Here is a 21,446-nt window from a genome sequence, read left to right on the forward strand (position 1 = left end):
GGCCAACCGAGCGCCCCGTCCCCACGTGCGGGACACATTTCCCTTCTAACCCTCTCTCGAAAGGGCGTTAGAACGGGCTTAGAACCGAGTCGGGGCCGCGCCGGGCGCGAGAGGCGACAGTCCCTGTGCGTGTGAGCGGAATGCGTGCCGCCCCAGGGACCCTGCCCCCCCCTTCGGAACCCGAGGCCCAGCGCATCCCCGGCGGGCGGCGGCGGTGGGCGGGTGCGCGGCGTTTCCCAGCCTCCCACCGGCCGCTCGCCTTAGGCCAGCTGCCCGCTCGCCGGCCGTCGGGTCCCCTGGCACGCGGGGACCTCGACGGCTCCTGCTTCCGGGGCGCTCGCCCCCCGCCTGCACCCAGAGGCTCCGGACTAGTCCCCAACTTGTTCTCTGCTGTTAACTAGTCGTGCTGCCGGAACGATGGGATGGGGTTGCCACAGCAACCAGACTGGACGTCACAATCCGGGCATGTGTGCGCCCCCCCGCCGTGCCGCCGTGCCGCCCGCGCTGCCACCGCCACCCTCGCCGGCTGCGGACTCGGCTGCGGGGCGCGGTGGGCGGAGCGGCCGGGCTTTGCGGGCGCAGAGCGAAGGCGGCCCAGAGGAGGGGGGTCGAGACGGGAGGGTGGAGGTTTGGGGGGGTGGGGGGGCTGGCGGCCGCCATCTTCTCGCCGAGGCCGCCTCGCCCGCCGCGCTCACCAGTCCGGCAGCGTACGGGTTAAGGCTGGCACCGCGCCCGGCGGGAGGGGGGGCGCCCACCTCCCCTCCCCCCCGCGCCGGGCATGCGGGGCCCGCTGGGCACCGAGGAGGCGCTGCCGCGGCTGTTCGCGGACCAGATGGAGAACGAGGACGAGATGTCAGGTGAGCGGGGCGCCGGCTGTGGCGGGGGCCGTGGGGCTCGAGGACCGGCGGGCGGCGCGGGCGGCGCGGGTGGGGGGTGCCGGGCTCCAGGCTGCGCTCCCGCCCCGCTGGCTCCGCACGGCCAAGGGCGCGGGGCTGGGCGAGCAGGGGCGCGGCGCGGGCGGCCGAGGGCGGATGCGATCGGGGCCACGGGCCGCCACTCGGCCGGGCGCAGGCGGAGGACGCGCGGGGGGCGGGGGCTGCGCGGGGCGCCCGGGTGGGGAGGGGCGCGGCGCCCCGGGGTCAGCCCGCGTGCCCTTGAAGGGGCGGAATCTGGAATCTCGCTCGGCTCCTGGAGCTGCTCACCCCTCGCGCTCCTCTGGCCTCTGGCTTCCCGGGGGCTGGGCCATCGCGGCTCCAGGGCGGGCTGGGTGGGGCCGCGCATGGGAACCCTGTGAGAGCCCTGGCTGAAACCGCTTCCTTCAGGGCCCAGGAGGGCCACGGCCAGGACTGTGGGCTCCAACTCCTCCCCGTGCCCAGCCGCTGGTGCTGTGAGCGCCGCTCCCAAGCACTTCGCCGGGCGCCGGCCTCGGTGACCAGCGGCCTCCCAGCCCACCTGCCTGGCTGTGGGCCTGCCGCCCAGGCCTCCGCCCTGCCCTCGCCATCCCTCTCAGATCAGCGTAAACATGGTAACCTGGCGTGGGGAGTCTTTAGTTGACCGCTCACCATTTCTTTGGGACAGTTCCCTCCTGGCACAGCTGGGCAGGGCCTCCCTCCCTCCCTCCCGGGGCCTCCACCCCAAGTCTCTGGCCTCCTGTGCCAGGAGAGACCTGTGGGTGGCCCAGTCGTGTGCCTCCCCCAGGGGCAAGGACAGGCCACAAGTTGACACCCCAACTCCTGTGCAGGAGGTGAGGAGAGCGGCCCAGCAGGCAACACTGTCACCCAGTGAGGGGGTCCCTCGGGGGGCCATGCCCACAGGGCCTCCCCCTCCCTGCGTGTGTGCTGGCTTTGACACCGTAACTGGGTTCCTGCTGGAGCCCAGCCTCACCCCACCTTTCAGACAGTCTGGCCAACTTTGCAAAGCGCTTGCTGGGGCGAGAGGAATGGGGGTGAGGTGGCCCACACGGGCGGGGCCTGGAGCCAGGGAATTAGCCGCATTTCCTGGGAGGAACACAGAGTCCCGGCACAGGCAGGGCAACATGGCCGCTTCCTACGGGGGCTGGCTCCTCGGTGAGCCCTCTCCGTGGTGCTCCGTGGCGCTCTGGGCGTGGCCCCATGTGGCACTTAGGGGGACAGTGGACAACTGAACATGCATTAACAGACTTATTCCAGGGACTTCACTGGCCTCCCCGGTGGGGTCCCCTGTCCCCTTCTCCTGAAGACTCTGCCTCTCCCTGGTCATGTCATGGTGCCCACTGTGGGCAGGGGCGGGGCCCAGAAGTGCCCTCAGGCTGCTGGACACCCAACTCACTGTCCCTGGGCCAGAGCCCCTGGGGCTCGGTCAGCGTCACCTGCCCACCACCTGGTCTCTCCCCGCTGCTTGTGCCCATGGCCCCAGGGTGGGGGCGGCTGGCCCCGAGGCCCTAGGAGCCCCCAGGCCCTGCTTCCACCCCTGTGGCCTGAGGGCTGCAGTCCCTCCACCGGCAGGACCTCACGTGCCCGCCCAGAGCTCATCCCGAGCCGCCCAAGCCCCCGCTTCTCTCCATGTCCCTGGTTCCAGCCACCGTCCCCTCCTGCTGGCCTGCTCCGGAGCCTCCTAACGAGTCCTCCCCGACCACCCTCCAGCCAGCAGCCGGGTCATCTGTCTTCTACAATCAGGCCCCCGGCCCTGTGCACACTGCAGGCACATGGCCTCCTGGCTGCTTCTGGCCCCCAATTCCATCTGCCCTTGAGCACCGGTGACCTCCACCTGCTCGCCTCGGCCTCCTCCCCGTCATCAGGCCCAGCTCAAGGTCACCACTTGGAGGCTTGACCTCCAGCTCAAGTGCAGCCCACCCCGTTGCCCCTGACCCTTTCTCCTGCGTTCTTGACTTGGCTGCACCGCCTCCTCCCTGGACTACTGCTTGTGTCGGGCTCCCCCGGAGGGTGACTCCCTCGGCCACCAGCTGCGTCCGGCACCTGGCACCGCGGATGCTCAGGAGATGGCTGTGGGCCGAGAGTGCCTAGGTCACCCCTGGCCGCTGGACACTGTGACACTGACAGCCCCAGCCCAGGCCCAGTCTTTCCTGAGGTGCCACCAGCTGCCCCCTCGCCCTGCGTTACAGCGGCTCCGCAGCCCTGGCCGGAGCCCCTGGCCGTGCCCGTGTGGCCCTGGAGCCGCGGGTTCCAGCGTGTTTGTAGCAGGAGGAGCTGGCGAGTTGGAGCTGTCACGCCAAGTCTGAATCTGCAACAGTTGGACTTGTTACTTGTCAAATCCACTTTCTTTTCGCTCGCCCGTCTCCCACCTCCCCCTCTTGTTTCCCCCGCAGCGCTTTGCCCGAGCAGCCCTGGCTGAGAGGCAGGTGGGCGAGCCTGCTCAGGGGGGGCCCGGGTGGGTGCCGGCCTCTCCGGCTCCGGACCAGAGCTGCCAAATTCTTGTGATGGTGGTGGTGGTGGTGGTGGTGGTGGTGGTGGTGGTGGTGTGGGGGGTGGGTGGTGGTGATGGAAGCAGGCAAAGTCAGCGCCCAGAGGCAGCTGGGTCCTGGCTCTGCTTGTCAGCTGCCTGACTTGGGGCGAGTTCCCCAGCCCCTCTGCCTCAGTGTCCCCACTTGTGGAATGGGGATCCGGACCGGCTACCTCACAGAGGGTGATTGTGAGGACCGGTGAGCCGCAGCCGGTGGAACATTTAGGTCACAGTGCCCGGCACGTCACAGGTGCCCAATCAACTGGCCGCTAAGTGAGCACCATCCAGGGGGCAGCCGACCTGCCTCCCCCAGGAGATGCTTCCGAGACTTGCACCCTCACCCAGTGAGCTGGGGCGGAGCGGGGGGGACCCACGGCGGGGCTGGCGGGAGGGAGGCACTGAATGGCCTCTGTGCCCGGTGCCCGCAGGACTGGCCCCAGTCACCTGGGCGCTTAGGCTTCCTTGAGCCAGGGGGGCAGGAGGGAGTGATGACAGCAGCTCCCAGGGCCCTGCCGGCCCAGCTTGCCCGCCCCCTGCTGGGGAGGTGGGGGGTCCCGGGGAGCCCCATAGTATTTAACACTCCTTACTGGCGGGGGGGGGGGGGGGCAGAGTGGCTGCACAGAGTGCCAGGCCTGTGGGATCTGTGCCTCCCTCTATCACTCAGGCTAAGAGCCACCTGTCCCTTCATCAGTTCACTCACCCGCCCATGTATCCACCCTCCCACCCAACATCTACCCATCTAACCACAGGCCCCACCAACCATCCCCTCACCAGCCATCTCCCACGTCCCCTACTGTCTAGCCATTCCCATCCATCCACCCCTGCATCCTCCCCTGTCTCCATCCACCCCTGCATCCTCCCCTGTCTCCATCCACCCCTGCACCCTCCCTCTCTCCATCCATCCACCCCTGCACGCTCCCACTCTCCATCCATCCACCCCTGCATCCTCCCCATCCATCCATCCACCCCTGCATCCTCCCCACTCTCCATCCATCCACCCCTGCACCCTCCTCTCTTTCCATCCATCCATCCATCCACCCCTGCACCCTCCCCATCCATCCATCCATCCATCCATCCACCCCTGCACCCTCCCCATCCATCCATCCATCCATCCATCCACCCCTGCACCCTCCCCATCCATCCATCCATCCATCCATCCACCCCTGCACCCTCCCCATCCATCCATCCATCCATCCATCCACCCCTGCACCCTCCCCATCCATCCATCCATCCATCCATCCATCCATCCATCCATCCATCCACCCCTGCACCCTCCCCATCCATTCATCCATCCATCCATCCATCCATCCATCCACCCCTGCACCCTCCCCATCCATCCATCCACCCCTGCACCCTCCCCATCCATCCATCCACCCACCCACCCACCCCTGCACCCTCCCACTCTCCATCCATCCACCCCTGCATCCTCCCCACTCTCCATCCATCCACCCCTGCACCCTCCTCTCTTTCCATCCATCCATCCATCCCTGCATCCTCCCCACTCCATCCATCCATCCACCCCTGCATCCTCCTCTCTTTCCATCCATCCATCCACCCCTGCACCCTCCCCATCCATCCATCCATCCATCCACCCTGCACCCTCCCACTCTCCACCATCCACCCCTGCACCCTCCCCATCCATCCATCCATCCATCCATCCATCCACCCTGCATCCTCCTCTCTTTCCATCCATCCACCCCTGCACCCTCCCACTCTCTATACATCCACCCCTGCATCCTCCCCACTCTCCATCCATCCACCCCTGCAACCTCCCCACTCTCCATCCATCCACCCCTGCACCCTCCCCACTCTCCATCCATCCACCCCTGCACCCTCCCACTCTCCATCCATCCACCCCTGCACCCTCCCACTCTCCACCATCCACCCCTGCACCCTCCCACTCTCCATCCATCCACCCCTGCACCCTCCCACTCTCCACCATCCACCCCTGCACCCTCCCACTCTCCACCATCCACCCCTGCATCCTCCTCTGTTTCCATCCATCCACCCCTGCATCCTCCCCACTCTCCATTCATCCACCCCTGCACCCTCCCACTCTCCATCCATCCACCCCTGCACCCTCCCACTCTCCACCCTCCACCCCTGCATCCTCCTCTGTTTCCATCCATCCATCTACCCCTGCACCCTTCCCACTCCATCCATCCATCCACCCCTGCATCCTCCTCTCTTTCCATCCATCCATCCACCCCTGCATCCTCCCCACTCTCCATCCATCCATCCACCCCTGCATCCTCCCCACTCTCCATCCATCCATCCACCCCTGCACCCTCCCCACTCCATCCATCCACCCCTGCATCCTCCCCACTCTCTATCCATCCACCCCTGTACTCTCCCACTCTCCATCCATCCATCGACCCAGCATACATTTCCCGACTGTCTTCTCTGGCGAGGTCCTGGATACAGTGTGGAGTGTCTAATGCTCTGGGGCTTTAGCAGATAAAACTTTTGAGACTTTCCACCTTATCTCTTTGGCTCTGTTCTCATTTCTCTCTCTCTCTCTCTCTCTCTCTCTCTCTCTCTCTCTCTCTCTCTCTCTCTCTCCATCCCTCCCTCCCTCCCTCCCTCCTCCCCCTTCTCCCCACCACATCTAGCCCTGTCTGTCTCCCTGAGTCATGGCTGTCCCTCTCGCTTGCCCCGTCTTTCCTGGCCCTGCTGGCATGTTACCCCATCTCCTCCCACCAGTGCTCTGGGTTTGCATGGGGGCCTCTCTGCCCGCTGTGGGCCGCCAGCCTCTCCCACCTTGTCCCCCCTCCTCAGTCTCACCTACTCCCCCTCCCCACCCCCACCTGCCTGCCCTGCGTGCTCAGGTCTGATGCTTTCTTTGATGAGACACCAGTGAGGTGATGTCTGCGTTTTGTTAAATGTCATCAATAAATTATTAATCCTCTCTTGGGCGGGAGCCCCCCCCCCCATCATCAGCAGAGGGCCTGTGAAGCGGAGGGGGCTCCCCAAGGACTGATGGGAGCCTTGTCTAGGCCCGCCCTCGGGTAGCCCTGAGAACCCCTGGCCCAGCAGTGCCTGAACCAGAGGCGCTCCCTGCCCCCCTCTTTACCCCCCGCCTTTGCTCCTGTTGTCCTGACCATGCCGGGGCCTCCCTGGACTCTGCCTGCTGTCGCCGGGCACCCACTGGGCATTGCATTGGCACTTTCCATTCCAGTTTCAAATGTTCATCACCTGCGAGGTCAGCAGTAACAAGCTCATTTAAGGATGAAAAGATGGGCGCAGTGGGCGGCCCCATGGGAAGGGCTGGGGCGGAAGCCTGTGCTCCCCTGTCCCTCCCTCCTGGTCGCCAGGTGGTCGTGCGCCCAGCTTGGTGCCAGGTTGGGGTGGGGAATGGAAGGGGCCCTCTGCCCAGGCCCGGAGAGTGGGCGCTGAGCCGGGGCCCCCGCGCCGGCAGGTTTGCTGGCCTTTCTGGCTCCCGGTGATGGAGCCCTGGTCCCGGCTCCCGGCTTGGGAAGCCCAGTGTTTGAGCGCCTCAGACCAGCCCTGCCTTCTCTCCAGTCATGTTTGTCTTTTGCTCTGACCTGTGTTTGCGAAGCTCCCGGGGGCTGGGCGGGGGCCTGCTGCCCCGAGGGACCCCTCTGAACCCCTCGGCCGCCGGCATCACCTGGGAGGCCCCAGGCCGCGGCCCCAAGCTTGGCACCGACCATGCTGGTTAAGCTTAAATGCTGCTGTGCCTGGAGGGAGGGGCAGGGGCGGGACCGCGCTGGCTCCATCACCTGCCAGCTGCGAAACAGATGCGGGCCAGTGCGCAGACCCTGTGAGCCTTGGTTTCCCCACCGCGCACGGGTGACAGTGCCCCGCCCAGGCCGCCGTCGGAGGGATATAAGCTCACGTGTGCCGCCGGTGGGCCTGGCGCCGGTGGATGTGGGAGCGTTCACTGTTCGCACGTGTTGCCCTGAGGAGGACCGCTCAGCTCACTGGCCCGGCCCACTGGGCGTCGCGAGGGGCTAGGGCGACCTTAAGAGAAAGCAGGACCTTCCTTTGCGCTGGTCTCTCTGTCCCCACTGGGCCCCCTGCCCGCCCCAGCCCCTCCCGAGAGAACAGGCTAATGGGCCCTAAATATAGTCTCTGTTGGATCCGGAGCCTTGGCTGGAGGGCAGGCTGGTGCCAGGGCACTGCCAGGCGCCCGAGGGCTGTGAGCGGCCAGGAACTGGCAGGTCAGGGAGTCCTGAGGCCTCTTCTTGCCGGACCCTCACCCCTCACCCTGGGTGAGCGGGTCTCTCCTTCCCAGGGCTGTGCTCCGGGGGAGGGCCAGGGCCAGGGTGGGGAGAGGTGATGGCGGGGAGGCGCTGCTGGGATGACTCCCAGGTCTGGTCTGAGAAAGCTGGGGCCCCTGAAGGAGAGGAGGCAGGGCTGGAGCTGAATGGTGAGGTGGGGGCAGGGTCACAGGTCAGCCTGGTGTCCTCAGGGCCACAGAGGTGGTGAGGGAGAGGAAGCGTCCTTCGGAGAGGGGGAGTGGGGGGTCCCATCCCTTGCCAGCCTGGAACGTTCGGAGGAGGGGTTCCGCCAGCAGGTGGTCCTGGGCCCTGGCTTCAGGAGCGGAGAAGGGCTGCCCTGGGCAGAGGGTGCGGCCTTACCCTCGGAGGCGTGCTCTGGGCGAGGATGAGGGCTGGGATGTGCCCCCTCCGCCCCAGGCTTCCTTCTAGAACCCCCTGCAGCCACCTGTGCGTCTCCTTGTCTGTTCGGCTGGTCAGTCAGTGGCCTTTCCCGTCTGGGGGCCTGCCCTGCGGAGGGGACAGGGACGCGGGAGGTGGCAGGAGGCGGAGGGAGAGGCCCCCTCTCGATGACATCAGCTGAGCCTGTTGCATAAGGCACGGGGCATTGTCTGGGCGCGGGCAGCTCTGCCCGGGCGGCTCCCTGCGGCGTGGACAGGCATCCGATCCCCAGCCTGGCTCCCAGCCAGCCCGTCACTGCCCCCTGGGGCGACTCTGGGGGCCCCATGCACCTTTTCAACTGGCCCAAACAGTGCCTGCCCCTCCCCCATCAGGGCTCAGGGACAGATCCCTCGTCCACCCTCAGCCTGTCCGAGGGCCTGCCCACATCAACCCAGGTGGTCCCTGCAGTGCCCGGCCCTGTGCCCACAGCCCAGGCCTAGGCCACAGCAGCTGTGCCTTCCACGTGGTCCTGTGCTCAGCAGTGCCCCTCACTGCTGGTCAGGCCCACCGAGCTGGCCCCTGGGGACGGCTGGCACTTGGGCCACGCTCAGGCCGCCTCCTCTGTTTGCCCTGCAGGATTGGGGGGGGGGGCGTACCAGGTGGGGGGGCCCTTGTGCCCTGGGTGGGGAGGTCCCAGGTCCCTGGCCACCTGGAGGAGGGCCCCAGGGCAGAGGGGTGCCCAGGCTGGGGCAGTCCCCCCTCTCCCGGGTAGGGGTGGGATGTGTGGGAACCAGGCCATGGGCCGTGGGTGTGGGACGGCCACCCACTGGGCCACCAGAGTCACCAGCACCTCTAGCTGCTCCAGAGTGTGGCCACGGGAGCCATGAGACCAGGGTGGGGGCCTTTCCCCTCCGCCTTGGGGACGGGCGGGGCGGGCAGGGGCGTCCCAGGTGGGCGTGGGGGTGCCCCATGTGGAGGACAGGGGGGCTGGGTGCTGGCGTGTCCTGGGTGTGCACTGTGTCTGTGGTGTGCGGGTCTGACATGGCCACAGTCACCAGCATAGGCGGTTCCTGGGGGGGGGCGGGTTCTTGTCCCTTTGACTTGTTCCCCTAACGCTCGCCCCGTTCCCAGCGAAAGTCTCTGGTGGCCCTGGGACTCCCCCTCCTCAGGGTCCCCTGGGGAGCAGTCCTCAGGCACAGACCACCGGGGCTGGCTCTCGCCCCCCCAACCGGCGCCTGTGGGACAGCACAGGGCAAGCTGGCCTTGGCACATGGGGCCCCGGCTGGCATGGAGCTCTCACTCTATCATGGGCCCCTTTTCTGGACCCTTGGGGGGTTCTTTCTGGAAGCTTCCTTGGTCTGGGTGGGCAGATGTGTCTCTGGTTTGGGTGGTTTGCTGTTGCAGTGTCTTCTTGCTGCGTTCGCCCCCAAGAGGACCCTCCCCTGCTCTCCCCTCCGTGACCCAGGTTTGGTTCCCAGAAGCTCAGGGCTCACTGCCTGTGTGGGCGTGACAGGTGTGTACTGTGTAGGTGTGTGCACTGTGTGGGCGTGTGTACCTGTGTGGGTGTGTACCCATGTGGGTGTGTGCACCTGTGTGGGTGTGTGTACTTGTGGGTGTGACGGGTGTGCACCTGTGTGGTGTGTGTACCTGTGTGGGTGTGACAGGGGTGTGCACCTGTGTGGATGTGTGCACCCGTGTGGGTGTGACGGGTGTGTACCTGTGGGTGTGACAGGTGTGTGCACCCGTGTGGGTGTGTGCACCTGTGTGGGTGTGTGTACCTGTGGGGGTGTGTGCACCTGTGTGGGTGTGTGTACCTGTGGGGGTGTGTACTCTGTGGGGGTGTGTACAGTGTGGGTGTGTGCACCTGTGTGGGTGTGTGCACCTGTGTGGATGGGTGTACCTGTGTGTGTCGGGGGAGAGGCAGTGTGGTTGATTCCCCATTAAGGGGGTCCCAGTACCCTCCTCCAAACCCCAGGTACTTGCTGTTCAGCTCCCTGGTCCTGGTGATGCCCCCCTCGCCCCAGCCTTCTCCCAGCCACACCCGGGCCTCGAGGGCGGAGACGGCCTGGCCCCGGAGCTGGTGGTGGTGGGGCTGCGTTCTCCCCGGGGAGGCATGTCAACGAGGCCTCTCATGGCTGCTCACGGGCTCCGCACGGTGTTTCCTGAGCGCCGTCCTACGGGAGGGGCGGGCGGGCGGGGAGCATGTTAGTATCATCCGGGTTCCTGTGCGGAGGGGGGGTCCCAGGTGGGGTGAGACGGCCCACGGAGCTGGGCTCCTCCCTGGGTCTGGGCGGACTGTCGGAGCAGGAGGTGTGGGTGCGGCTGGGGGGCCGGAGCTGTGGGAGGAGCGGCTGTCCCAGTGGGGGTCTCCCAGAGGGGCGTGCGGGTTAACCCCCTCCTGTTCCCCCAGAAGACGACGACGGTGGCCTGGAAGGCTTCGACGACTTCTTCCCTGAGGAGCCCCTGAGCCTCCCCAAGAAGAAGAAATCCAAGAAGCTCAAGGAGAACAGGTCCAAAGGGAAGCGGAAGAAGAAGGAGGTGCGTGGGCTGGGGCCGGTGTGGGGCGGCCTTGGGGTCCCCTGGGCCTGCAGGGGCGACTGGGCTGGGCTGGGCCTGCAGGGGAGACTGGGCTGGGCTGGGCCTGCAGGGGGAGACTGGGCTGGGTTGAGCCTGCAGGGGGGACTGAGCTGGGCTGGGCTGAGCCTGCAGGGGAGACTGGGCTGGGCTGGGCCTGCAGGGGAGACTGGGCTGGGCTGGGCCTGCAGGGGGGACTGGGCTGGGCTGGGCTGAGCCTGCAGGGGGAGACTGGGCTGGGCTGGGCTGAGCCTGCAGGGGGAGACTGGGCTGGGCCGGGCCTGCAGGGGAGACTGGGCTGGGCTGGGCCTGCAGGGGGAGACTGGGCTAGGCTGGGCTGAGCCTGCAGGGGAGACTGGGCTGGGCTGGGCCTGCAGGGGAGACTGGGCTGGGCTGGGCCTGCAGGGGAGACTGGGCTGGGCTGAGCCTGCAGGGGGGACTGGGCTGGGCCTGCAGGGGAGACTGGGCTGGGCTGAGCCTGCAGGGGAGACTGGGCTAGGCTGAGCCTGCAGGGGAGACTGGGCTGGGCTGGGCTGAGCCTGCAGGGGGAGACTGGGCTGGGCCGGGCCTGCAGGGGAGACTGGGCTGGGCTGGGCTGAGCCTGCAGGGGGAGACTGGGCTGGGCTGGGCTGAGCCTGCAGGGGGAGACTGGGCTGGGCCGGGCCTGCAGGGGAGACTGGGCTGGGCTGGGCTGAGCCTGCAGGGGGAGACTGGGCTGGGCTGGGCTGAGCCTGCAGGGGGAGACTGGGCTGGGCTGAGCCTGCAGGGGAGACTGGGCTGGGCTGGGCTGAGCCTGCAGGGGGGACTGGGCTGGGCCTGCAGGGGAGACTGGGCTGGGCTGGGCTGAGCCTGCAGGGGGGACTGGGCTGGGCCTGCAGGGGAGACTGGGCTGGGCCTGCAGGGGAGACTGGGCTGGGCTGGGCTGAGCCTGCAGGGGGAGACTGGGCTGGGCTGAGCCTGCAGGGGAGACTGGGCTGGGCTGGGCTGAGCCTGCAGGGGAGACTGGGCTGGGCCTGCAGGGGAGACTGGGCTGGGCTGGGCTGAGCCTGCAGGGGGAGACTGGGCTGGGCTGAGCCTGCAGGGGGAGACTGGGCTGGGCTGGGCTGAGCCTGCAGGGGGGACTGGGCTGGGCTGGGCCTGCAGGGGAGACTGGGCTGGGCTGGGCTGAGCCTGCAGGGGGAGACTGGGCTGGGCTGGGCTGAGCCTGCAGGGGGAGACAGGGCTGGGCTGGGCTGAGCCTGCAGGGGGAGACTGGGCTGGGCTGGGCTGAGCCTGCAGGGGAGACTGGGCTGGGCCGGGCCTGCAGGGGAGACTAGGCTGGGCTGGGCTGAGCCTGCAGGGGGAGACTGGGCTGGGCTGGGCTGAGCCTGCAGGGGGAGACAGGGCTGGGCTGGGCTGAGCCTGCAGGGGGGACTGGGCTGGGCTGGGCTGAGCCTGCAGGGGGAGACTGGGCTGGGCTGGGCCTGCAGGGGAGACTGGGCTGGGCTGAGCCTGCAGGGGAGACTGGGCTGGTCTGGGCTGAGCTTGCAGGGGGAGACTGGGCTGGGCTGGGCTGAGCCTGCAGAGGGAGACTGGGCTGGGCTGGGCTGAGCCTGCACGGGGGACTGGGCTGGGCTGGGCTGGGCCTGCAGGGGAGACTGGGCTGGGCTGGGCTGAGCCTGCAGGGGGAGACTGGGCTGGGCTGGGCTGAGCCTGCAGGGGAGACTGGGCTGGGCTGAGCCTGCAGGGGAGACTGGGCTGGGCTGGGCTGAGCCTGCAGGGGAGACTGGGCTGAGCTGGGCTGAGCCTGCAGGGGAGACTGGGCTGGGCTGGGCTGAGCCTGCAGAGGGGACTGGGCTGGGCTGGGCTGAGCCTGCAGGGGGAGACTGGGCTGGGCTGGGCCTGCAGGGGAGACTGGGCTGGGCTGGGCTGAGCCTGCAGGGGAGACTGGGCTGGGCTGGGCTGAGCCTGCAGGGGAGACTGGGCTGGGCTGGGCTGAGCCTGCAGGGGGGGCTGGGCTGGGCTGAGCCTGCAGGGGGGACTGGGCTGGGCTGGGCCTGCAGGGGAGACTGGGCTGGGCTGGGCCCTGCAGAGGGGACTGGGCTGGGCTGAGCCTGCAGGGGAGACTGGGCTGGGCTGAGCCTGCAGGGGAGACTGGGCTCGGCTGGGCCTGCAGGGGAGACTGGGCTGGGCTGGGCCCTGCAGGGGAGACTGGGCTGGGCTGGGCCCTGCAGGGGGGACTGGGCTGGGCCGAGCCTGCAGGGGGGACTGGGCTGGGCCGAGCCTGCAGGGGGGACTGGGCTGGGCCGGGCCTGCAGGGGAGACTGGGCTGGGCCGGGCCTGCAGGGGAGACTGGGCTGGGCCGGGCCTGCAGGGGAGACTGGGCTGGGCCTGCAGGGGAGACTGGGCTGGGCTGGGCCTGCAGGGGGAGGCTGGGCTGGGCTGGGCCTGCAGGGGAGACTGGGCTGGGCTGAGCCTGCAGGGGGAGGCTGGGCTGGGCTGAGCCTGCAGGGGGGACTGGGCTGGGCTGGGCCTGCAGGGGAGACTGGGCTGGGCTGGGCCTGCAGGGGGGCTGTGAGACTTGACTGAGCCAGAAGCACAGCGCTGAGCTGTGTGGACAGACACCTTTCCGGGACGCACCGGAAGTGTCCTGTCCGGAGCAGGATCGGATGTTCAGGGGCCGTCCTGGGGAGCCCGGGCCGGGGCGGGGCTGGACCGTGCTGACTGCCCCGGGCCGGGTCTCAGCGGTGTCACTGGGTGGCCTGGGCATGTTCATCTCCGAGCCTCCACCCTCCGCTTCCTTGTCTGTAGAATGGGGTGCACACCGCCACCTCCCCTCAGGGCCACCTGGAGGAGCAGGGAGGGTGCCCCAGAGGCGGCCGCAGGCGGTGGGATGGGAGCGTCCGCCATCCTGTCGTCCTGTCGTCCTGTCGTCCCTGCCCGCCCAGCTCCTGAGCGTTTCCTCCCGGCAGCTGCTCATGGGCCTGGGCAGAGGCTGGGTCCGCACAGAGGCGCCTGCTGCTCCTCGGGCTCAGGCCTTCAGGCAGCGTCCCCCCAATTCCCAAACGCAAAGGGGGCCACGAGGGCTGCCACGGGCCTGTGGGCACCCCCTTCCTCCTCTCCCCGCCCCAGGCAGGGCCCAGGGTACGGCAGGACCCTCCCCACTGCCCTGGCCAGGAGGAGGGTGGAGGTGGGCAGTGTCTGGACACGGTGGACTGGCGGCTGGGGTGGAGGGATGCGGCGGGGGGAGGGGGGCTGGTGCTGGCCTCCATGTCCAGCGCCCCGTCACCCAGGCTCCCTCCCTTCTTCTGGACCCACATAAGCACGTGTCTGTCTCTCTGGCTCCGGTTTGTCTGTCTGTGTCTTCGGCCAGTCTCTGCTGGGCCTCTGCTGTGTCCATCTCTTGCCGTCTCCTGTCTCCCTTGCTGTCTTCTCGCTTCTTCTTCCCCCCATTGCCCCCTCCCCCATTTCCCCCCTCCCCCATTCCCCCCCCTCCCATTCCCCCCTCCCCCTCCCTGTCCCTTTCTTCTCCTCTCTCCTCCTCTCTCCCTCCCTCCCTCCCTCTCTCCCTCCCTCCCTCCCTCTCTCCTCCTCTCTCCCTCCCTCCCTCTCTCTCTCCTCCTCTCTCCCATTCTCTCCACTCTCCCTCTCCTCTCTTCCTCCTCACACTCCTTCCTCTCTCGACCAAGATGCAGCTCAGGTTCTCAGAAGGGGTGCAGCAGGGGGGCTGGAGGTCTGCAGATGACCGGGCAGTGCCCGACAGGCCCCCACAGCGACCCCTGGGCCGATGCTGCCCCCTCCCCGCATTCCTGAGCGCCTGGCTTGGCCAGCTGGCCCCTCGTAGGGGGTCTGGAGCATGCTGTGTTCAGAGGGCAGGATCCCGTGGCCGTGTGCCCCCCCCCCCCCCACAGACCTGGGTCCTCAGGGCATGGGAAAGGGAATTGCAACCTTTGCTCCCCTCCACCTCCAACCAGGCAGCCCCATGACGGGCAGGCGGTGGTGGAGGCAGGAGGGGTGGTGGGTGGGGCGGCAGTCTTGTTTTCCTGTGAGGGGGGCGGGGGGGGGGCAGCAAGTCCGGGGCTCGGATTTACATAAAGGAGCCGGACTGGGGCCAGGGCCTGAGCACATGGAGATGAAGCTCCTTGTCAGACCCCGCGCAGGAGGGAGAGATGATTTCCACCTGTACTGCGGCGTCGCCATAGCAACCAATTATTCAGCGCTAAATTATAACTGTTTATAACAGTGAATGGGAAGGCTCGTATCCGATTCTTTCTTTTTCCCTCTCGATCGTGAAGGACCCGGACTGAGAATGACCAGCTCTCCGGGCCTTCCTTTTGGGTTGAAACGCCTCGTTTTTCGGGGTGTGCTGTGTGCTGAGCGCTGGGCAGGGAGGGAAGGGAGAGGGAGGAGATGGGAGGCCTGGATCCAGAAACATCTGCAGAGCTGGGAGGAGGAAGGGACTGCTCACTCAGGGTCCCCGGGCCTGCTCTGGGGGGCATGCCCCGTCCGCTGTGGGCCTGGGCTCAGGGCAGAGACCCCTCCTGCCTGCCCCCCGCTGCTGGCACCCACGCCCTGGGCGCGGTGGCTAAGGCAGCTTTGCAGATGGATTCTGTGGGGGCTCCAAGTCCACTGAGGTTCTACGCCAAGCGCACTCCCATCATCACGCCCACGGCTGCCACAGCCCAGAGGGTAGCCTCAAGGTCAAAGCCCCTGCTGACGCCGACTTTGAGAGCCTGTGGCTCAGGCTGAGGCTGTCAGGGCTTTCGTGCTCCCTGCTGCTGCTTCTCCCCTGACCTTGCTTGACCTGCAGCTCCGCCTTCGTCAGTTTCAAGATTCAGAGCCCATCGGGTTCTCCATCCTCCCTTCCCCTCTGGCCACCGTCTGAGGCCCCCCAGGTCCCGCCGATGGGACGCTGCCCTCCCCTCCCCCTTCTCTGCCAGGACAGGGGTTGGGAAGAGAAAGGAGGCTCAGCTCTAGGAGTGTCCACACCGCTGGGCGCAGCGATGTGTGCGGCAAACCAGCTCCAAGGCCCTCTCCTGCCCCTCACCCTCCACCAGCCGGGGGTGGGCCCGGGAGGTGCAGCTTCCTTAGCCGAGGGAGCAGGCAGGGCACAGAGAGGGCGAGGGCACAGGCAGGGGTGCGGGCGACGCAGCGGGGGCTGCCTTCCCCTCCCTGAGATGAGGTCCTTCCCCAGGAGGTCTGCCCTCCTGCTCTCCCAGGGAGCCCTGGGGTGGACGCTGGGCCAGCCCTCCTGGCAGTGCCTCGCTTGGGGCCTTCTGCCAGGCCTGCTGCCCCTCCCCCTCCCTCCCTCTCCCATCCATCCCTTCTGCCCTCCCTCCCTCCCTCCCTCCCTTGCCCTTTCTCTCCCTTCCCCCTTCCCTCCCTCCCTTCCTCCCTCCCTCTTCCTCTCCCTCTGGGCTCTGCATTCGGAGCTGTGCTGGCCACCCCTTGCCTCTCCTGCGCTTGGGCTATGGCAGTGCCTGCTTCCCACCGATGCTCAGGGCCACGCCCCTCAGGTGTGTCCACCGCAGCCCCTGTCAGCACCACGCCCCCTCAGGTGTGTCCACCGCAGCCCCTGTCGGCACCACGCCCCTCAGGTGTGTCCACCGCAGCCCCTGTCGGCACCACGCCCCATGTACGGTAGTTGTCTCGCTGCAGGTGACATCCTGATTGGCAGAAACCAGTACCCGAGGCGGGTGAGTCCTCCAGTGTGCCGCCCCCCCACCCCCCCCAATTATTGCCTTACAATGAGTGGTTCTCCAGTGTGCCGTCCTGGCTGCATCTTTGGCCTCCAAGCAGTGTAGGGGTTGTCGCTGGGACGCTCCCATTGCAGAATGTTCCAGGCCTTCTCTTACGTGGCGTTCTTTGCTCCCCTCGTTACCCAGTGGCATCCCATCCGCCGTGAGGAAGCCGAGGTCAGGTGGTGCAGCTACGTGCCGGTTCCCAGGCAAGCAGGGGTCAGCGCTCTGAGGCCACTCTGTTGTGTGGCCTCCCCAGGGACCCACCACGGGTCCTCCTGTTTCATCCCCGGTCTGCACTGTGGGGTCTGTCCCAGGGCAGCTGAGGGCCAGGCCTGAGCCCCAACCTCTGCGGGCCCACAGCTGCTGTCCGTGGTGCTGAAGTGTGTGGCATCCTCCCGCCCTTACCTTTGCTGGGGCGAGGGCTGGGGTAGAGCCTGCCCTCAGGTCTCTCCAAGGGTGATCTCTCTAAGCTGGCCGAGCGCTGCACCCTAGGGAGAAATGGGTGCTCCTGTCTGACCTCCACCTCCCCAAAGGACTGAGGCCCAGCTGGCGATTGTGGCCACCAGGCCTGGGCGGGCTCCAGCGCAGGACCTGCAGTGGACCTGCACTGTCCCAGGGCCCAGCGTGGCCAGCAGTATTCCGGAAGCACCAGGACACAGGAGAGGTGTGGAGGCTGCCAGCCTGCACACTGACTCTGTTCTCAGCGGGCACCGGTTTGGGAGCGGGAGCGTGGAGCAGGGAGACTGAGCTGAGCGCCCAGGAGAGCGGGAAGTGTGGGAGCCTGTGGCTGCCCCTTTCCCAGCCGAATCTCAGGGAGAGCTCCCTCCTGGGAAAAGACTCTCAACTCCTTACAGTGTGGCCCCAACGGGCAGAGACCGGGCTGGGGGCCTCCCAGGATTCCCCAGATGACCCCACTCTCCTTGGCACCCTCCTCTCCTCCCTTCTCCCTCCCCTCCCTCCTCTCCCTCCTCTTCCCTCCCCCTCCCTTCCTCACCTTCTCTTAGGCCTCTCTCCCCATCGGCGTTTTGGAGCTCATTTCCCGCCTGGTTCTTCTCTGTCCCTCCCACACCGCTTGCTCACCTTGACCACAGTAAACAGCCAGCAGGAGGGTGACAGGTCCGAGCTGGTCCCGGAGCAGCAGCCCAGCCTCTCTCCTTGCAGGCCCGGCCGGGAGGGGCTGGGAGGGCTTTGCCGTCCACTTGCATCTGCCTGGGAAGGCTGGGAGTGAGCAGCTTGCTCAGAGGGCAGTGCCTTCCTGGGGGGGGGGTGCTCTGGCTGTAAACACCGCATCTCCATAGGAATGGGCCATTTTAGGCCTTAGAGGGGGAAACTAAATCAAAGAAGCCACGCTGAGAGCTGCCTCAATTACCTTGTCTCATATTGGACGCAGCGGCCGGGGAGCAGGTGTGGGTGCGGGGAAGCTGGGCTTCTGGGGCCACAGGAGGCAAAGTTGTGTGTTCAACGTCAATCATGGGCTGCACCCGCCACCACAGTCCCATGGGCTGCACCCGCCACACGCAGTTCCACGGGCTGCACCTGCCACACGCAGTCCCACGGCTGCACCTGCCACACGCAGTCCCACGGCTGCACCCGCCACACGCAGTCCCACGGCTGCACCTGCCACACGCAGTTCCACGGCTGCACTTGCCACACGCAGTCCCACGGGCTGCACCCGCCACACGCAGGTCCACGGGCTGCACCCGCCACACGCAGGTCCACGGCTGCGCCCGCCACACGCAGGTCCACGGCTGCGCCCACCACACGCAGGTCCACGGCTGCGTCCGCCACACGCAGGTCCACGGGCTGCGCCCGCCACACGCAGGTCCACGGGCTGCACCCGCCACACACAGTTCCACGGGCTGCACCCGCCACACGCAGGTCACACGCAGGTCCACGGGCTGCACCCGCCACACGCAGGTCCACGGGCTGCACCCGCCACACGCAGTTCCACAGCTGCACCCGCCACACGCAGTTCCACGGGCTGCACCCGCCACACGCAGGTCACACACAGGTCCACGGGCTGCACCCACCACACGCAGGTCACACGCAGGTCCACGGGCTGCACCCGCCACACGCAGGTCCACGGGCTGCACCCGCCACACGCAGGTCCATGGGCTGCACCCGCCACACGCAGGTCCACGGCTGTGCCCGCCACACGCAGGTCCACGGGCTGCACCCGCCACACGCAGGTCCACGGCTGCACCCGCCACACGCAGTCCCACGGCTGTGCCCGCCACACGCAGGTCCACGGGCTGCACCCGCCACACACAGGTCCACGGGCTGCGCCCTCCACACGCAGTTCCACGGCTGTGCTTGCCACACGCAGTCCCACGGGCTGCACTCACCACACACAGTTCCACGGGCTCCTGCGGCTTTCCTGGTGCACTTTGCTCTTTGGCTCCCACATCACGCCTCTGCTTTGAGTTCTTGGGTCCTGGCACCGTCACACACGACTCGTTAAAATCCCAACGTCCTTAGACGCCGGTTCTGATTGGAGCTGAGCCCGACCTCAGCTCAGGCGGCCGGTGGAGCCGGCCCGGTGGGGAAGCCTGACCCGGCGCATCCTCCACGGCTCCGCCCCAGGGTGTAAGCCTGACTGCGGCTCGGCAGCCCCTCCGGCTGGGCTCCGGGCTGAGCTGTGAGCGGCAGATGCCGAACGATCCAGAAAGAGGGGCTGACTGTGCCCGGAGGCTGCTCTCGGGGCGGGCCTGCCGCCCAGGCTCCAGGCCTCCTCTGGGCCCCGTGGCCTCACGGTAACCCTGGCCTTGCAGGGGAGCCATGATGAGCTGTCGGATAATGAAGAGGACCTGGAAGAGAAGTCGGAGAGTGAGGGGAGCGACTACTCCCCTAACAAAAAGAAGAAGAAGAAACTCAAGGACAAGAAGGAGAAAAAAGCCAAACGAAAAAGGAAGGGTGACGATGAGGATGCCAACGATGAGGGATGCCTAAAGGTAACCCCTGAGGCCGGCGGGCGGACCCGGCTCCCACAGGCAGGCCTGCTCGGAGGGCGCCAGGGAGCCCCCGGGGGAGGGGGCGGGGGGACCTGGCTGACGGGTCTGTGTGCGTGTGCACTCCTGTGGAGGATGGATTCCTGCCTGTGAGGAATGCCGCAGCCACAGGTCAGACACACATTTGAAGTAACGACGGGTGAGGTTTAGGGGTCTGGGAGGTGGCCGTTCAGCCTCGAGGTCTTGTAGTGATCCTGCCCGATGCAGCGCAGAGCTCTCTCTGGGGAGAGGGATGGTTTGAGCTCAAGTGTCCTGTCAGGAGCCTCTTGCTTGGAGCCATTTGGGAAAATAAATCAGCAAATAGAGTCTTTGCCAGCAAGAAGCGTCTGGACAGCTCCGCTTAGAGTAGAAGGGGAACTTGTTAGGGAGCCAGGTCTGGGATCCTGCCCTGGGCCCTGCAGGACTGAGCCAGTCCCGGAGCTGGAGGAGGGGCCTAGAGCCCCCCGGGCCAAGCTCTGAGAAGTGTGGGAGCCTCTGAGGCTACACCCTGGGGCTCCTCGGGTGGGGAAGGGCTGAGGGTGAGGCCAGAGGACCTCAAGTCACCCGGGACCCCCCAGGACCAGGCTCCCGGGCTCCGTTTGGGCGGAAAGAGGAGTGCTCTGTAAATATTAGTGCAGTGGCTGTTGGGTGAGGCAGAAATGGTGGCTGTCATTGCCTGACGTCAGGAAGCCCGGCCCCCAGGGGACCGCACGCGTGGGCAGGTGGGCAGGTGGGTGGTGAGCCGTCTGTGACATAATAGCTGAGGGGCTGACGGCTGTGGACGGGGAGCTCATGGGAGCGACTCGGCTTATCTCATAACTGTCGTCGGCTCGCTCTGTGTCCCGGTGGGAACCAAGGGCTGTGTGCCTCCGGGAAGGGCTGTGTGGGTGGGAGGTGTGGGGTGGGGGGTCAGGTTGGGTGTGGGAGGGGGATCCACTGTGAAGTGTCACAGAGAACAGGGGGCCGGGAAGCTCTGGGCACGGAGGAGAATGGGAGCAGTGACAGCTCAGGGCTTCTTGGCCACTGGCTGGCTGGGGCAGCCAAGGGTGGCCCGATTGACTTGGCGCCTGGGGTGGCAGTCCCATGAGTTTGCTGTGTGCCCTTGGGAAGCCACACCCCTGCCTGGGCCTCAGTGCCACCTGGAAAGTGAGAGGTACCGGAGGGTCCCTCTGGAGCTGTCCTGGCCCCCACCCTGGCCCGGACACACCTTGCTGGCTCTGGAACCGGCAGCGGCCTGTCCCTTTGTGGGGTCCATGCATGACTTTAGGGGGGACATCCTGGGGTGGCCTCATTTCTCCCAACGTGCCTTAGGCAGCCCCAAGCCGGCTGCCTCCCCAGGCCATCTGCATCCCAACACCCATCTTCAGGCCCAGACGCCCGAATAGATTTCTCCAGAGAGTGGGCCCCATTACCCCTGCCCTGGGCACACACACGGTCTCACCCCAAGCCCCACGTCAACCCCTAGGTGCTTCGCCCTGCACCCCCTCATGAACTGCTGTCTGAGCCGGACCCGATCCAGGGCTTGGGGCTGGAAGTTTTAGGGTGTTCAGTGCTGACTGAGAACTGCTCCTGTTGGTGCAGGCAGGGCCCTCCCCTCCCGCCTGCCCCGAGGCCTCCTGGGTGGGGCCCTGGGATGGGGGTGCGGGTTAGGAGGACCGGCCTCTGATTCCATCTCCGGCCCCGTGTCCGCAGGAGCCCAAGTCCTCGGGGCAGCTCATGGCCGAGTGGGGCCTGGACGACGTGGACTATCTGTTCTCGGAGGCCGACTACCACACGCTGACCAACTACAAGGCCTTCAGCCAGTTCCTCAGGTCTGGTGGGGCGGGGTGGCGCGGGGTGGGGGTTGAGAGGGGGGAGGGGCGGCAGCCATGGTGGCAGAGTCCGGCTCCTGGGGGGTGGCTGTCAGGCCGACACCAACCTGGGCAGAGCTGGAGGGGCCCCTTCCATTTTGGCAGGTGGCCCTGCCTCCCTTGCTTGCCCTGCACCTGGGGTGGGGGCCCCAGTCAGTCCCGGGGGCCTGTGCCCTCCTGCCCCCTCTCCAGCCTCAGGCCTCGCGGGTTCTAGAAACCCAATTCACGAGGAGATTGCCAACCGCATAAACAGGGACG

At 67.1% G+C, this 21,446-nt stretch overlaps 1 protein-coding gene across 1 annotated transcript in view; it reads left to right on the forward strand.

Annotated features, from left to right (window-relative positions):
* Window positions 1–646: 646 nt before the first annotated feature.
* CHD5 (chromodomain helicase DNA binding protein 5) overlaps window positions 647–21,446 on the forward strand; it is a 51,924-nt gene continuing 31,124 nt past the window's right edge. The window contains exons 1-4 of the mRNA XM_059691509.1: window positions 647–857; window positions 10,468–10,595; window positions 19,123–19,302; window positions 21,031–21,149. Of these exons, the coding sequence (XP_059547492.1) occupies window positions 779–857; window positions 10,468–10,595; window positions 19,123–19,302; window positions 21,031–21,149 (506 nt within the window). The 5' untranslated portion in view covers window positions 647–778. The remainder of the gene's footprint in view (window positions 858–10,467; window positions 10,596–19,122; window positions 19,303–21,030; window positions 21,150–21,446) is intronic.

Source organism: Myotis daubentonii, chromosome 3, assembly GCF_963259705.1.
Source record: "Myotis daubentonii chromosome 3, mMyoDau2.1, whole genome shotgun sequence".
Taxonomy (NCBI): domain Eukaryota; kingdom Metazoa; phylum Chordata; class Mammalia; order Chiroptera; family Vespertilionidae; genus Myotis; species Myotis daubentonii.